A 17,111-nucleotide genomic window follows, 5' to 3' on the forward strand; every position below is an offset into this window, starting at 1 on the left:
GCTCACTCTCACGCTGAGTGAGAGAATCCAGAAAGATGAATCCAGGAGAGGAAAGCAGCTCCCACACCGAGTGGAAAGGAATAGAGACGGAGTTTAGGAGGGGAAGACAGGCATCCACGAGAGAGTGTGGAAGGGGACTCCAGAGGGGAAATCCAGGGGAGAGAAAGACGGCTTTCAGGAAGGGAGTGTTCATGGAAGGGGCCCCAAACATGGAATGCCATTTTCTATCCTTTCTACACATTTTCATAGTCTCATTTTTCTGCATTTTCCCAGCCCCTTGATGCTCAATCGAAATGATCCACTTTTTTCAGTTATGTCTCATTCCCATTTTATCTCTCTGTCTTCTATTATCAGTCATATCAGGGAGACTAATAAGGTGTTTTAAAATTTCTATTTTTAAGATGCAAAAACAACAGTCTTTTAGTGTGTCTTCACAAGGACAGAGTCAACTGGATTTGGATGTAGCCTAAAAGAATTCTCTGGTGGCAAAAGAATTCTCTGGTGGTTTCTCTACCTAGTTGGAGAAAAGGCACATGTCTCTGAGACTGAAGATCATCAAAGAATATGAAGAAAGAAGCTTTGCCAGTTTGCCTGGCATAACAATTCTGAAGACTTTTTTTCAGGAAAGATCTAGTTCCAAAGTAGTTAGTTACTTGACATCCTCTGCCTAAGGCAGAATGGGGAATGTTATAACTCATTAACCTCAACAGCCAGTCACCATTGAAAAATCAAGGCAAAATCTGCAAAGAAGTAACATGATTTAGACAAAGACAGTGAACCAGTGTTTCATTGCCATGGATTTTAAGGCAGAGTTCCAGGAAGACATTTAAAGTGGGTAAGGAGCAAAATACAGAGAAAATAAACAAACAAAGAAATTATTGCATAAGAACACTTGTAATAGCTCAATATGAAATGAAGAAACACATTTTTTTAAAAAACCCAAACCTGAGGTAGTACCCCTATTTTCTAAATCGATGTTACAGAAAAGGAATAAAGTACATGGAAACATGTTTCTTCCTGGCACATCTACATTAACCATTGTCTTCATCGGCTGTCCCATCAGCACTGCCCTACGATGCCCTTACAAAGAGAGCCTCTAGCAGACACAGTGGAGTGAGAAACAGCCATCTCAATGACAGATTTATATAAAAGAGCATTGTTCCATGATGACCATTGTACACACTAAAAAGTGTATTGCTGACGTGTTAGGAATAAATACAAAAATCCCATTACACCGATTTTGAATTGCAAGGAGAACATGCAATTCACAAACAGACATACCTTCCAGAGCAAATATTCTTTCTCCCAGAGTTTTAACAATGGTGACTAGAGCCAATTCATCAGAGACGTTGAAGAAATGCTTTTCAGTGGGTTCACTTGCAATTGATTTTATTTCCTCCACAAATTTTTCAGTGCTTAAATTTCCTCGGTTATAGCTGCCAAGAATCTAAGACACAACAGAAACAGCAAGAATATATTTTAAATTCTATGTGTTAGATAAAGGATCTCAAGCATTTTGTCAGTAAACAACAGTGTAGAGTACCTTAGCATAATGGAATTTTTATGTATTTTCACATTTATGGAAGAGTGATTTTCAAAATTTGTAGACTCCCTAATATTAGCTGTTACATAAACACTGCAATTGGTGTAGAAAAATGTAAAGGGTAATTTTGTATGTGTGTGAAAATTTCTCCTCTTGTACTCTGTGTCTCTGTTACTAACAGCTGTATTTTTAAAATCTGACAGTTCAAAAGTAATGTTATATTCATAGTTTCTGAATGTCTTTGATATTATTCCAGCTAGTGATGTCATTATCTGCTGGCAAAGGCAACCAGCAAGTGAGTTGACTGCTTTTGAATGAGTAATTCTTCCTGAAACTCTTACCAAGTCATAGTCCAGCACATATATATTTTAAACACATACCAGACTAAGTAGTAATCTAAGTTGGCAATCTAGAAAATAAACAATTGAGATATTCTTGTTTGAAACCAAATGCTGCAGACATGGGCATTCTTTTTTATGGAGAGGAGAGAGAGGAAACAGTTATATAAGATAGCTAACTATAATTATTTAGATGTCCAAGCAGGTTTTCTCAAACATTTAGTTTATTATTATTTTTTTTAGGTAAGGTTTATTGAGATAAATTATATACAGTAAAATTCAACCTTTTTAGACATACAATTCTATGAGTTTGACAAACCAATATAGTTGTGTTACTGCCATATCAAGGTGTAGACTATTTCTATCACCCCAAAAAGTTCCCTCCTGCCCTTTATAGTCAATCCCTTCCTCCCTTCCTCCACCCCTGGCAAACACCGATCAATTTTCTGTCCCTATAGCTTTGATTTTTCCAGAATGTCAGATTTAAGGAATCATATGGTATGTAGCCATTTGTGTCTGGCTTCCGTGACTTTGTACAGTGCTTTCAAGAGTCTTCCATACTGCTGCATGTAGCGGTAGTTGGGTACTTTCTACTGCAGAGTAGGATTCCATTGTATGGATGCACCATAATTTATTGAAGGAGAATATTTGGGTTATTTTCAGTTTCAAGATATTATGAATAAAGCTGCTATAAATATTTACATATAGGTCTTTGTAATAAACATATATTTTCTTTTCTCTTGAGTAGACAGCTAGGAGTGAAAGTGCTGGGTCATGTAATAAGTGAATGATTAACTTTATAAGAAACTGCCAAACTGCTTTCCACAGTAATGGTCTCATTTTGCTGTTTTACTATTCCCACCAGAAATATATAAGAGATCTAGTTGCTTTGCATGTTTGTCAATACTTCTTATTGTCAGGTTTTTTTCTTTGTTCACTTGTTAGTTTTAGCGATTGTGTTGGTGTGTAGTAGTGTCTTACTTAATTTGCATTTCTCTAATGACTAATGATATTGAAACTCTTTCACACACTTATTTGCTGCAGCATTTCTTCTTTGGGGTAGTTAGTGTCTTGTTCAAATCTTTTGCCCATTAAAAGAAAATGAGATGTTTATTTTCCCTTTATTGTGCTGTAAGAGTTCTGTATGTATTCTGGATGCAAGTCCTTTATGTGTTTTGAAGGTGTCTTCTTCCTGCTTGGGGGTCACATTTTCATATGCTCAACAGTGTCATCTGAGGAGTAGAAGTTTTAAATTTTGACGAAGTTCAATTGATTAGATTTTTTAAGGTTTACATTTTTTCTGCCTAAAAAGTTAGTTTTTAATGTAAAAATTTATGACCTTAAAACTTACTTTTTAATATAAAAATGTTCAAGACAATAAAAACATTTTAAAAACAATATGTAAAATTTAAAATGCAAAAAAGTTAAAAAATCCCCAATATGTAGATATGACCTAATTCTATTTTTTAAATCATATAACTACATGGGCATGAAAAAATGTGAAATAATGTGTACCATAATTTATTTTTATTTCTGTATATTAGGACTCAGGTGTTTCCATATTTTTACCCTGATGCTTGTGGTTAGAAGTGTTACCTGAAGATTATCACTTTGGTTTTTACTTTCTTTTTTTTTGTGTTCATGATACCTTTATAATAATAACTCAAACTGGACAGAAGCAAAATGTCTATGGATAGTAGAGTACAGACTGTGGTCTATAAAATAGATAATAACAAAAATTGAACCCTCAGTACACAAAATATCACAAACAATAATTATGTTGAGTGAAAAGCTAAATATACAGTACATCCATACAATTTTATTTATTTGGAATTCAAGATTTGGCAATCTGAGTGAGCTATGGTGGTATATCACATCAGTGTTTGCTATAAGGGATATGTATTAAAAGTGAAAAAAAAAAACAAAAAACAAAAACAAAAACAAAAAAACCATTGCTGGTTATATATCCCAAAGAAAGAAAATCAGTATATTGAAGAAATAACTGCACTCCCATGTTTATTGCAGCACTGTTTACAATAGACAAGATATAGAATTAACCATAAGTATGCATCAATGAATGAATGGATTTTTAAAAAAAACATGGTATATCTTCAGAACAGAATATTATTTATCCATAGAAAAGAATGAAATTTTGTCATTTGAAGTAATATGGATGGGACTGAAGAATGTTATATTAAGTGAAATAAGCCAGGCACTAAAAGGCAAATATCACTATGTTCTCACTCAAATGTGGGAGCTGAAATCATAGCTCTCATGGAGGCAGTGAAGAGAATGGTGGTTACCAAAGGCTGGAAAGAGCAGTGGGGAGGAGCAGAGATGAAGAGTGGTTAGTTAAGGGTTATAAAACTACAATTAGATAGAAGGAATAAGACCTAGTGTTCAGTAACAGTATAGGGCAACTATAAGAAACAATACTGTATGTTTCAAAATAGCTAGAGAAGAAGATTTGGAATATTCCCAGCACAAAGAAATGGTAAGTGTCTGATGTGATGTATATTCTAATTGTCCGGATTTCATTATTACCCATGTGTGCCTGTATCAAAATATCACAGGTAACAGCTAAATATGTACAGCTATCATGTATCCATAAACAGTAAAAATAAACTAAAAAAATAAGCCTAGGAAACTTTCCGGGAGTAATGGAAGTCTTATTTGGGTCCACAGTCCACACAATTGTCAAAACTCACCAAATTGTTCACTTTGTGCACATTTTTCACACTGAAACTTTGTATTTCACTGTATTGTAAATATCATCTCAATTTTTAAAAACGGAATGTACTATATAGATACACAACAATATGGATGAATCTTAATATAGTATTAAATTTTAAAAGTTCCAAAATATTACATATAGAATTATACCCTTTTATAACGTTAAAAATGAAATATTCTTAAAATTTATTTTTTTCCAGATATATATGGGTGCCTAAATAGTATTTTGAAAAGTAGAGTGAGGGTTAAGGAATGTAGAATGTGGACTGATGGTTACCCAGGTGGAGGAAAGCTGGTGGTAAATGGGCGCAGATGTATTTACCTAAAAAGAGAAATAGCTCTCCACTTGGGTAGTAGGTCCATAGATGCTTACAATACTATTGAAATAAATATACAGATACAGTTCTAAATAGAGAAACAAATAAAGTGGGTTCCATTTCAACAAATGATTACAATGTGGCCTGAACTAAGCAAGGATCATGATTAATTAATTCAAGCCTATGCTTCTGGAATCCAAAAAATGAAGGAAAGACACTGAGCCCTTTGTTATTGTTTGATTGTTTTTTTTTTTTTTTTTTTTTTTTAAAGAATATCCAAATCCTCTGAGAAGGAGGAGAGCCCTGGCCTCCAGTGACCATGAAAGTACAAGAATTTTCTAGCTTCACATTTCTTTTTCCAATAATAGCTTTGTCTGGCATCATTAAAAATGGAGAGTTCCATGGTGGTGCCTTCGAAGTCCTGTTGCAAAACAGACCTCTAATACCCTTCTGACCACAGTACTGTGATGTGGCCTGGGTCTGAGGGCTGCCTACACCGCTTTCCTCTGGATCTGAGGCTCCCCCTACCCAACCAAGTAGCTCACCCCCACTGCACATTTACATGTATTTTTTTAAAGTTAGATTCAGAATGATAGACTAAAAAATTGATATTTTGATTAAGAAAGATACAGATTTCTCACTTATAGAAAGTTAGAAAAGAACTAAAATTACTGTTTAAAGTACTGTTTATGATCTACAAAAGACTTGTTTATTTGTGTTATTAAATGGATAGTGGGCTGGGTGTAGTGGCTGACACCTGTAATCCCAGCACTCTGGGAGGTCAAGGCTGGTAGATCACCTGAGGTCAGGAGTTCAAGACAAGCCTGACCAATATGGTGAAACCCCAGCTCTACTAAAATGTAAAAAATTAGCCAAGCACAGTGGCATGCACCTGTAGTCCCAGCTACTCTGGAGGCTGAGGCAGGAGAATTGCTTGATCCCAGGAGGTGGAGGAGGTTGCAGTGAGTGAAGACAGCACTACTTACTCCAGCCTGGGTGACAGAGCTAGACTTCGTTTCCAAAAAAAAAAAAAAAAAAAAAAAAAAAAAGGAAAAAGATAGATAGATAGTGTTTTAGAGCAATGACTGAAATACTAAAATGTACACTCAACGTTAACGTGAGAGAGTATTGCAGGCAGTGCAATGGCTTTTGAATGTTCCTTACTAGAGAGAAGGCAGGAGTGGATTTATTCTCGATTCTTTCCTTTTGCTTGAGTAAGGCCCTCCTCCGTTTCCCTGGGGAATATCAGTGCCTATCCCAGAGGAAATACCACATGTCTCATCAGAGGACTTTAAGCCAACTCTGCCCCTGCACTCTGGGACTCCCCCCGCAAGTCAGTGGGTGCCCTTGCCTCTTTCTCAGCTCCCTCACCTGCTGTTCATGAACTTACAGGAGTCACAAGATTACAGGAGTAATGCACTAATGTCTGGGAAGAACTTCGAGCTGCTTTGAAGAAGCACACTGCTAAAGAAAACTAGAGCTGGCTCTGAAGTGATTGGCATACCGTTTGGGTAACTTTTTGATTTCATAACGTGTTCTCCGCTAGAACAAGTTCTAAAGTTAGGTAGTAGAAAGGTCTAGACCAGGAGCTTACAAATTGCATCAGAAAACATAAATCCAATTCCTGTCTACTTCGCTGAAAAGCAAGTGTCAAACATCAGAAGTTGTTAATGTTTAACCAGAGACAACTGGCACTTTTTCCCACTTGAGCTAAGTGATTAGGGAGGAGAATGAATGGAAAAGATGGTCGAAAATTGCTCAGATGAAGAAGGGAAGCCCAATGGCCACTGCTCTTGTCGTATTGAACAAATGCTCTCTGTTATTTAAAAAGGCAAAGGAATTTATTCCCCCTCCCACCCTCTTCCCTTCCTTTCCTCCTCCTCATTTTCTCTTTTTTTTCAGTCCTCTTTTTCTTACCCTTCCTTCCTCATGTTTTTGCTTCCTTCCTCCTCTTTTCATCTTTCCTTATTTTCTTCCTTCCTTCCTTCACTTCAATGATTGTTTGTTGAGTGTCTGTTTAGCCTGGCATTGTGCTGGGTACTAAGGACATAGAGGGGCATGGTGCAAGTCTGTCCTCACAGGACTAATCTTCAAATGGAGACCTTTTTCTTTTCCAACCTAGTTTGTGTTACTTTATTTTTTTTTCCTTTCTTTCTCTTTTCTTTCTCTCCCTTTCTTTTTTCTTCCTCCCTTCCTCCCTTCCTTCCTTCCCTCCTTCCCTCCTTCCTTCCTCCCTTCCTTCCTTCCTTCCCTCCTTCCTTCCTCCCTCCCTTCCTTCCCTCCTTCCCTCCTTCCTTCCTTCCTTCCTTCCTTCCTTCCTTCCTTCCTTCCCTCCTTCCTTCCCTCCCTCCTTCCCTCCTTCCTTCCTTCCCTCCCTCCTTCCCTCCTTCCTTCCTTCCTTCTTTCTTTTCTTTCCTTCCTTCTTTTTTGTTGAGATGGAGTCTTACTCTGTCCCCAGGCTGGCATACAATGGTGGATCCTGGCTCACTGCAACCTCTGCTTCCTTGGTTCAAGTGATTCTCCTGCCTCAGCTTCCCAAGTAGCTAAGATTACAGATGTGCACCACCATGCCTGGCTAATTTTTGTATTTTTAGTAGAGACGGGGTTTCACCGTGTTGGCCAGGATGGTCTTGACCTCTTGACCTCATGATCTGCCAGCCTCGGCCTCCCAAAATGTTGGGATTACAGGTGTGAGCCACCACGCCTGGCCATGACTTCTATAAAATTACCCCAATATGCACACATCTCTTCTCTATACCCAAGAGTTTGAAAACATTTCTAGCAATGTACTTACAGCTATGGAAAATCGTTGAATGTTTTCATCTTCACAGTCTTGGATGACCTTTTGCAGTCGATGGTTGTCATGGGACTCTCCATCTGTCACAATAACCATGACTTTTTTAACCCCTCTTCGGGCACCCCGGGCTTCAGTAAACGCCTCTTTTCTGAAGTCATCACAAACAAAAGAAACGTTGATGAGACACTACTTTACGGTAAACAAAGTAAGAAACGTAACAAAAACACTGACTAGTCTAGGTAGCCTCGTGCTTCCCTTTAAAATTAGCATCAATGCCCATCATTCAAGCTGGGAGGCCTGGTGAGCCTTATTTTTAATAGTTCTAGATTTATTTCAGATGATGGAGAGGTCACCATTTTGCTAATCACCACAAATCCCATATATAAAAAGGCAGCAGTATTTTATTCTTTGGAAACTTCAAAGGGAGGGTGTGACTGAGGGATACCTTAGAATCAGAGAAGGCCAGATCTATAAACACTCTCCCAGCTGCTCCTTTCTCTGTAAACATCCCTTCTCTCATTTGACAGGCCTCTTTTCTTTTGCTTCTAGCAGAAACTTTTGCTTGAGACTTTGCTTCCCCCACTACTACCCTGACATTTGTAGAATGGCTTGGAAATCCTCTAATCTGAGGAGGAGAGATGAGAGAGAACAGAGTATTAGTGGGGCTGTGAGAGCTTGGGAGTGTCCTGGGAATAGGGACATCTGCCATCTTTTACATGGGAGTAAAAGATGGCAGATGATGATGTTCTGAGTCCATGGAGTAGTCAGCTGGATTTTAGGGGGCAAAAAGTGGTTGGAGGAGTTACAAAACATTTGGTCTGAACTATGTGTTAGGACACAGACTCCTGAGAGTAGGGTAGGAGATGATGGTGTGGATAAAAGGGGAAGATGCTATAACCCAACTACACACAAAAAAAGGCATTTTAATTTAATTAAACAGCATTTATGGAAAGAAACAGAAGACAAGGAAATGGGAAATTTTTGTTTTTTATGTATTCTATATAAACATATACACAGACTTTCCCCTCCCCCTTCATTTTCTTTTACTCAAATCTTTCCTTTCTGGAGTCTTAGAAGAGATGAGTATATTTTGTTCAGGACTAAAGTAATGAAAGGAATTTATATATTTCTAGGATTTTGGTACAAAGTACAGTAACCATTATACTGGATGGTCCGTTTAGATAGTTGATAATACAGACAAACAGCTGCCATTTGGGACAGATATGCCAATGAAACACCTGTCTTAAGCTAACATTCCAAAGCGTTTGCACAATAGATACATGGTAAATATACAATAATTGATATCTTTAAGCAGGAAGAGAGGAATCTGGTGATGTGGGCAAAAGAATTCTACATGATTGTTTTTCCTTTCAAAGGACTTAAAGCAATATGAGAAGATGTTTTCAACTGTCAGTCCTGTGTGATAGACACAGGAAATTTCATTGTACTAATTTTTTTACTTTCTATTTTTCTTACATTTCTCAAAAAAAAGAAAAATGCCATTTGTTTTTTTTTTTAACTTGAGTAACTATGTCTCTCTGCCCTCTATACTTGACAAAGACTCTCCTTGACCAAAACTGAGTCAGGCTCCTTTACATCTTCTTCTAGACTTGGCTCTGGCCTTGGGCTATGTTCTTCACCCATGTAGTCTAGTTTTAGCAAGAATCTGGCTTAGTAAATTTAGTGGAAATTCCTCATCCTTGGTATCTGCTCAAATTCCTCATTCCCCACCCTCTAAATCTTATTATCCTGTTCTGTGATATTATCTTTTAAAAGTATTTAATTTATAGGTCATGAGGCTGAGACAGCTCCAGGGCCTTATGTTCCTATGTAAGCAAACCAAAATCCGATTCAACGTAAACAGTAAAACAAAACATAAACATTACCATTTAGAAGCTGCCAACCAACTCGTATCTAGAGACTCTACCAATCAGAAACTGCCAAGTAACTTCTAACTAGGGACTTTCCACCAGATCATACCCAAATAAGGCAAATGCCTAGCTATAGCCAATCAAGTCATTTCTTTACTTTGATTTTGCTTTCAGCCCATAAGAGCCCATTGCTCACCCTGCTAAAGTGGATCTTTCTGAACATCTTCTGATTCTGAGTGCTGCCTGATTCATTAATCATTCTTTGCTCAAATAAACTCTGTTAAATTTAATTTGTCTAAAATTTTTCTTTTAACAAATAATAAATATATATTTGGTCTCTGCCTCCAGTTTCTGGTGCAGAACTCCTAAAACTCTTGTAATTTCCCAAGCAATAGTGGTGCTGGGTGCATCTTTTGTTCTAATATATGGTCTTTAACCTGGTTTCTGACATAAAAGTCCTAATCTGTTGAAATTTGCTGGGTGATACGAGTATCTTTTGTTTTAATGAAGTAACTCTTGGTGGGCTCCTAAATGGGAGCTGGTCACCAGAGGGAACAAGCCATGATCAGAAGCTTGAAACGTTCACCCCCAGCTCTCATTCTCCAGGAAGAGGTGAGGGGCTAGAGACTCAGTTAATAATCAATCATGCTTGTGATCAAACTTCTGTAAAAATTTCTAAACTATGGGGTTCAGAGAGTTTCCAGGTTGCTGAATATGTGGAAGGAGGTACACCATGAAAGGGAATGGTAACCCTGACCCCTTTTCCTCATAGTTTGCACTATGTATCTCTTGCTGTTCTTGAGTTGTATTCTTTTTATAATAAATTAATAATAGTAAGTAAGATGCTTTACAGAGTTCTGTGATCCACTGTAGCATATAATCAAACCCAAGTAGGGGATCTAATCTGTGGCCATGTTGGACAGATTGTGGGTGACTTGGAAACCTACTGGCTCTAAACTGGAGGGATTTTTTGAACGACTAGGGCCCTTAACTTGGAAGAGGTCCGCACAAACTCTAGTTGGTGTCAGAATTGAACTGAATTATAGAATACCCAGCTGGAGTCAGATAAGTGGTCAATGTGGGAAAAATCCCACACATCCGGCATCAGAAGTGGCGTGTCACATGTTCAGAGTACAGAAAGAGAAAAACAGTTTCATTTTTCCTACTATTTATCTATCTTCATCAAGAATCCTGTTGAGTCAGTCTAGCAAGAATCCCTCTAGCCTAGATGTTTCCTCTGATCCCTGCCCTATTCCTTGACTATAAATCCCCACTTGTCCTTGCTGTAGCCAGAGCTGAGTCTAATCTCTCTTCTCTACTGCAATATCTTCACTGCAAAGGTCCCTCTTCAGTGATGTCTTCCTTACAATCTTTAACAAATACCATGAAAAACTTTTTAACACATTATACAAGTAGATTTTCTGACTTTTTAATGTATACAAACGAAGATGAAAACAGATGTTACAGGTTAGTCTTTAGCAGATCTTTGTATATGAATATCACATGAAATTCGATCATTTTTGAAATTCAAATTCCTTAGATCACTAAAACTTCCTAATTATCTTAAATATCAAAATTGCAACTGAACTGAATGAACATCAGCTGAAGGAGAGGTTTAAAAGACCTTTCATAAATAAAATGTGGCTGTTCTGAAATCAGGGCTGGCTTTATATAATGGAAGAGTATTGGCAGAACTCCTGAGTATACCTTTTCTGTTTCAGCTACATTCGGTTACAAATTGTCCTTGTCCTTAAAGTACCAGTATCCAATGTCCTTTCTTGGAACTAAGCCTTGACTTTCCTGCATGCTTTAAAAAATTTAAATATACCAAGAGTGTGCCTTTCTTTGAGACAGGAGAATCCAGGCCTTATGACTAAATACTATAAGTTTATTGACAAAAGTAAAAATTTGGGATAGGAAAAAGGAAACACAAAATAATAATTTGAACTGGGAGTTACTGAAAATGAAGGTAAAGAATTCTAAAAAAATTAAAAATATTGTTTACAACTGGCTCTGCCTGAAAGGAATAAAAAAATAAAACAATTAAAATGTGCTTAAACATGAAAAACTAATTAATGTAGGAGAAAAATACTTGGTACTATCACTATGGACTTTTAATATATAATCAAAATTCAATAACCTCTCTGTGTCCCATAGCTATACCCTTTGTGAAATACAGAGGCAGAAAATATATAGGGACATGGTATTTAGAGCAATCAGAGTATTTCTTCATTTAGTCTTCAAAGATAAATATTCATTCTTAAGTGGTTGCCTTTGGAAAATGCACAGCTCCCTACAGGATCAGAGGTTTTAAAGAACTCACTTGCTTTGAACATACAGTCACGTTTAGTTAATTATCGAGGAGGGTACATTCAGTACACCTAAATATGTGCACTCCTTGTGCATGAAAATTGGTGATCCTTTGGGTAGGTAAATGTCAAATTACCTCCATCTATTTGTGATTATTTTCTCTTGGGCCCCATATAACTAGAGCCACATGATTTTCCAACATTCATGAGGCAAAAGCTATACATGAAATTTAAAAATTTTGAATATACAACCCATTCTTTGCAGGATCATCATTAACTCTTTTAACCTCCTTAAAACGCTCATCTTAGCAGGCAGATGAAGTCAGAGCATGGATAATTAGCTTTCCACATCAGATGAGAGTTCAGAAGTTGAAGACATTTAACAGAAGAATTCTTAACATTAGTCAAACTACCTACGACATTTCCTGTGATTTTGGCATTGTTTTGTATTTGTTCAGAAGTCTGCTAGTTTAAAAAACGAGATAAGCGAACATAAAGTGGGGTTCTTATAAAATGAAATTCAGCCACAGACTGAGTTCTGTGTTCTCCATAAAGAAAACTGCAGATGGAAGAAAGAAAGGATTATAAATTGGAGGGAATCTGAAGAAAGTAAAAAAGGAGAAACAGAGCAAAACATATAAGATCCTTTTTCCATTTCTTTCAGTCTTTGCATAAAAATTATTTCAAATAGATAATATTTAATTTGGCTCATTAAAAATCTCTTATCTGGTAGTTTCAATTACTGTAAATCAAGTACTGAAAATACATGGACATTCTAGAATATAAATACATCCTGAGTAGAGGTAGAACTAATTTGTAATCCATTGTTTTACATTGAGTCTCTTAGAGGCTGAAAATAAAAAAAAAATAAATGAAACAAATATTAACTAATATTAAGTCTTAATACCCAAGAACATGATGTTATAGACACAGTGATATTTTAAAATGGATCATCTATCAATTAAACCCTTGTAATAAAGGAAAGATAAGAAGGATGGTGAGATTGTATTATAGAAACATCTGATCTTGTAACCATTATCCAATCTGAATCTCATTTTAAACAAGATGGCTTTAAATATTGTCACACTAAACTTTCAGTTGATACCCCAAAGGGCTAAATCATGCAGTTATTTTTGCAATCTTTTACTTTAGTTTATTTTTTTATCCATATACCTTGCTGTGTCTATTCCAAGAGCTGTCATAGTCTGGCGGCCACCTCTCTGGACTATTTTCTTTGCTGCAACAAGTACCTCCTCCGTTGAAGAATACTTATTGAGATTGAACTCATGGGTCACGTTTTCTCCATACTGCACAATTCCAACCTGAAATACCAAGCCACTGTGAGTTGTACATCAATCCAAATTTCTTGTTCAGATTTCTTCAGTTTCAGCATGTGAATCAGCTATAATACATTTTAGTGTTTCAGATGAGTTTGCAAACCTATCAGTAGACAAATTCTTCTATTTTGACAGCAATAGGCATAGCCATTCTGTGACTATTCATAGTCTAAAGAACAAAGGAAATGTGATGTTACTAAACTTCTTGAATGATTGGTTTATCTAGTTCAACAGATTTTACAGAATGATTCTGGTAGGCCTTGCTGTGTAGAATATGAAACTGATATGGTCTCTGCCTTCACGGAGTTTCTCTAAGCTAAAGGGAGAGAAATATTAAACACATGATCATTCAAATACATGAACAATTGCAAACTGCGGAAAGGACTGTACGGGAAAATCCCTAATCAGCAACTATAATCTAGAGGCCAGACTGACAATGTTGGCTCAGGGAAGGCCTCTCAGAAGCTGAGACTGCAAGAGTAGGTGCTAGGAGGACAGAACTTCTACACAGAGAAAACTGTATGTGAAGCCTGGGATGGGAAAGGGATAGATCTACCCTCAGAATGGAAAGAAAGGCAGTGAGCCATGGCCAGGGCTGTGAGGAAAGAACTGGCCACCATGAGGGTGGAGGAATGAGCAGGGGATGCAGTGGGCAGGGTTACACACTTGAGCGGTGCACTGTGTTTAGCCTAGCTGCAGCTTCATTTCTCCCAAATCAGCCGTTCCCAGCGCCACCTTCTTTTCTTGTTCTGTCTTCCTTTTCCTACTGGCTCCTTCCTTTCATTCCCTTTAGTCCACAGATTGGATCATGCAGGCAGCTACCTGCAGAACGCCCATGAAGTGAAATGATACAGAAGGGAAAGTGCCCCCAGATTCGATTTCCCTTGCTTCATATTCTTCCTCTTCCCACCTGCCTCCTGGCCCCAGAAATGACTATTTCCCCTACCCTTTCTCCACACTCCCCTTTAAAGGTTGATATAAACCAATAAACTAATCTGTATTAAAAACTGTGACTGAAGATGACTTTTTCTTTAACCATCCTATCTCAAAATTCCAGACTCGGACAATTCTTCACCAGAAGGAATGTCTCTTAATTCCAGAATTCCACGTGCTTCATTACTTGGGTAGGTTATTTGCAACAAGCCTGCCTTCTTTCCAAGGCAATTGCCTACTTTCCCTGTTGGTGAAGTTGCCTCCATTACTTGCTTTAGGGAAAATCCTAATTCTGAGTCTAACCTTATTCTTAAGTAGCATGAAGGCTCAGCAACTGATTTCCAGCCTCCTCTGCTGGTATCACTGATGTCAGAAAGCTTTAGGCTTAATTTTATGTCTGATTTATACATACATTTTCACACTAGGTATTTTGGAAACTAAAGGCATATTCTGGTGTTTCTAGAAACAAATTAAAGAAGCCCAAATTTAAAACAATTTTTATCATCTTTGAGTTACTTTCCAGAGTACACTGGATATCCTGGAGCAATTATGCCCTTGTGCTTAAATAAGAATACTATGCTGCATGTTTAATGCTCTTTTTAATACTTTTTTCTCTAAATATTTAAATTATAATAACAAAAATATGATCATGTTTCATAAGTGAAGAAGCTGAGTTGGAAGCACTCAATCCCCACAGTGAAGTGGTAGAAGGGGGTCTAGGCTGAGATGTATATCCCTTATCCCAGGACTCCTTCAGTCTCCCAATTTCCTCTCAGTAAAAAGGCATCTCTCTAAAATCCTCCATTCTTTAGTCACCTTACCCTGCTAGCTTCTGTGGAACACCATTGCCATTTCATGGCTACTCAACAAATTTGATGAACTAGCTAGTTAACTGAGATATGCTACAGTATTCGATGAAACAAACACACAAATACACACACACACACACACACACACACACACACACACACACATATATATATATAGCAAAAAAAATAGAATATATGAATCTTCTCTTTAAGTTGCTCAGTTAGGTATAAGATAAATAAGAAATAACTAGAGAATATATGTAGTTATAAGATGAGGTCACATTATCAGCTGATGGAACATGCACTCTGCTCAATTCATGTACAGGTTAGCCTTGTTCTGTGAATTTATCTTTCACCCAATATCCTTTACAACCTATTCTGAGAGAGCTATTACATTTGGAATAAAGATGACTAGAAGACCCTTTGGGAACAACCACCAACTAATTATGCAAAAATAACAAACTGGATAAAGACACATCCATGACTCAAATTCAGGATATTTTCTTGATTTATGATGAAATGTGATGAACATTTTTATTACCCTCTGCATAAATTTAAAATTCTTTTCTTCAATGACCCTAAAGCTTTCGATTAGTGATCCTTGGTTGTTGCCATGGCAATGGTAAACTAACACGGCAGGTGTGTTTCTGGAAAGCATCTTCTGCCTCTTCCCTGTTTTAGCTAGTCCTAAATTTGGTCTGGTGTCGGAGTCCGACTCCAGAGTCAAGTCTCGCCTCCTACCTCATTACCTTAGCTCAGGCCAGACATCATTGCCTTAAACTTGGACCACAGCAATGGTCAATCTCCTTGCTGCTGATCTCCCTCCCTTCATTTCCACTCTCCTCAAATCCTTCTGCATATTTCTGGCAGACTAACTGTCCTGAAATTCTGCTTTCATCTTATCACTTACTTGTTCAAAAACCTCCAACAGCTCTCCATTGCCTGTATCAATGATTTTGACATATACTTTAAAAGATACATTTTTATTTTAATTTTTAAAAAATAAACTTCAAGCTACTCCTTGAAATTCTAGGGCCATATATTAAAGTCCAATTTTCTTCCCTTGATCTTCAGTCCCTCAATAGTCCAACGCTAAATTCTTCATTCACCCTCATCTTCAGGACTCCCCAGTATGAACTCCACTCCTCCCAAATGCTCTCCCTTGTCCCTCCTACAAAGCTAAATTCAAACCATCCTGTCAGATTTCATTCAAGCTCCACTCTCTCTGCAAAACCTTTCTTACGTAGTTGCCAAAGTAGCCCATATTGATCTTCCCCTTCTTGGAATATGAAACAAACTCCTGAGAGTATTGCATTCTTCTCAACTGTTTTGAGGGCACATTTTATCTTCCCAAGTCCATCATAACTTTATAGGGACAGGCGGGATAAAGAACATGGACTATGTCATGGCTTTTGATATTCACTTATCCTTTGCTACTGTTTTGCTTTAGTCACAGCTGACCCTAAGACATTCTTACTAGATGACTGTAACATTTCGCATAAGCCGAAAACTGAGATAGCAGGGAAATAATGATAAGCAGAAAAAGAGAGATACAACCAAGTGTGAGAAATGAGAAGAGTGAGCAGTGGGAAAACTCAAGTCTCAGGGAAATTCAGTGTACACCTGGCTGATACTGAGGTGCTTGTTTTCCTAGGAACCAGACAGAGTAAGGTGTGCTGTCAGTCTTCTCCAGAAAAGGGTATCATTTCTTAAAAGTAATGACAAAAACCACAATTACTTTGGAACTAACCAAATATTAATTTTCGTTACAGGGAAAGGGTCAAATCACAAACAAATGTAATGCTGTGCTGAGTATTGGTGAGATTCATTTCAGTAGAGATAGTTTCCATCTCACCTTAGCTTATCATTTAAGGCTAATAAAAGCAAGCATAATGTATATGCATGTAGCAGAATCAAATAAATATGAGAATTAAATAGCAAGTTAAAAAGTGAGCCAAGTGATAAATGTGAGGAAGCAAGAGGAGAGAAAATCACAAGCGTATTTATTCTCTCCCACTGAAAATCCTCAAGGAAGATGGGGGATTCAGGTTCCCGAATCTGAAAGCCAGGTCAAAAACACCCAAGAGATTATAAAACTACCGTGGAAGGAAACAAAGTGGTCTT

General features: G+C 37.4%; 1 protein-coding gene across 1 annotated transcript in view; it reads right to left on the reverse strand.

The window, feature by feature from the left end:
• ITGA1 (integrin subunit alpha 1) overlaps positions 1-17,111 on the reverse strand; it is a 172,953-nt gene that overhangs the window by 69,250 nt on the left and 86,592 nt on the right. The window contains exons 7-9 of the mRNA XM_010336618.3: positions 13,082-13,230; positions 7,726-7,876; positions 1,282-1,447 (exon numbers count right to left, since the gene is read on the reverse strand). Of these exons, the coding sequence (XP_010334920.3) occupies positions 1,282-1,447; positions 7,726-7,876; positions 13,082-13,230 (466 nt within the window). The remainder of the gene's footprint in view (positions 1-1,281; positions 1,448-7,725; positions 7,877-13,081; positions 13,231-17,111) is intronic.

The sequence above is a fragment of the Saimiri boliviensis genome, chromosome 1 (assembly GCF_048565385.1).
Source record: "Saimiri boliviensis isolate mSaiBol1 chromosome 1, mSaiBol1.pri, whole genome shotgun sequence".
Lineage (NCBI taxonomy): Eukaryota > Metazoa > Chordata > Mammalia > Primates > Cebidae > Saimiri > Saimiri boliviensis.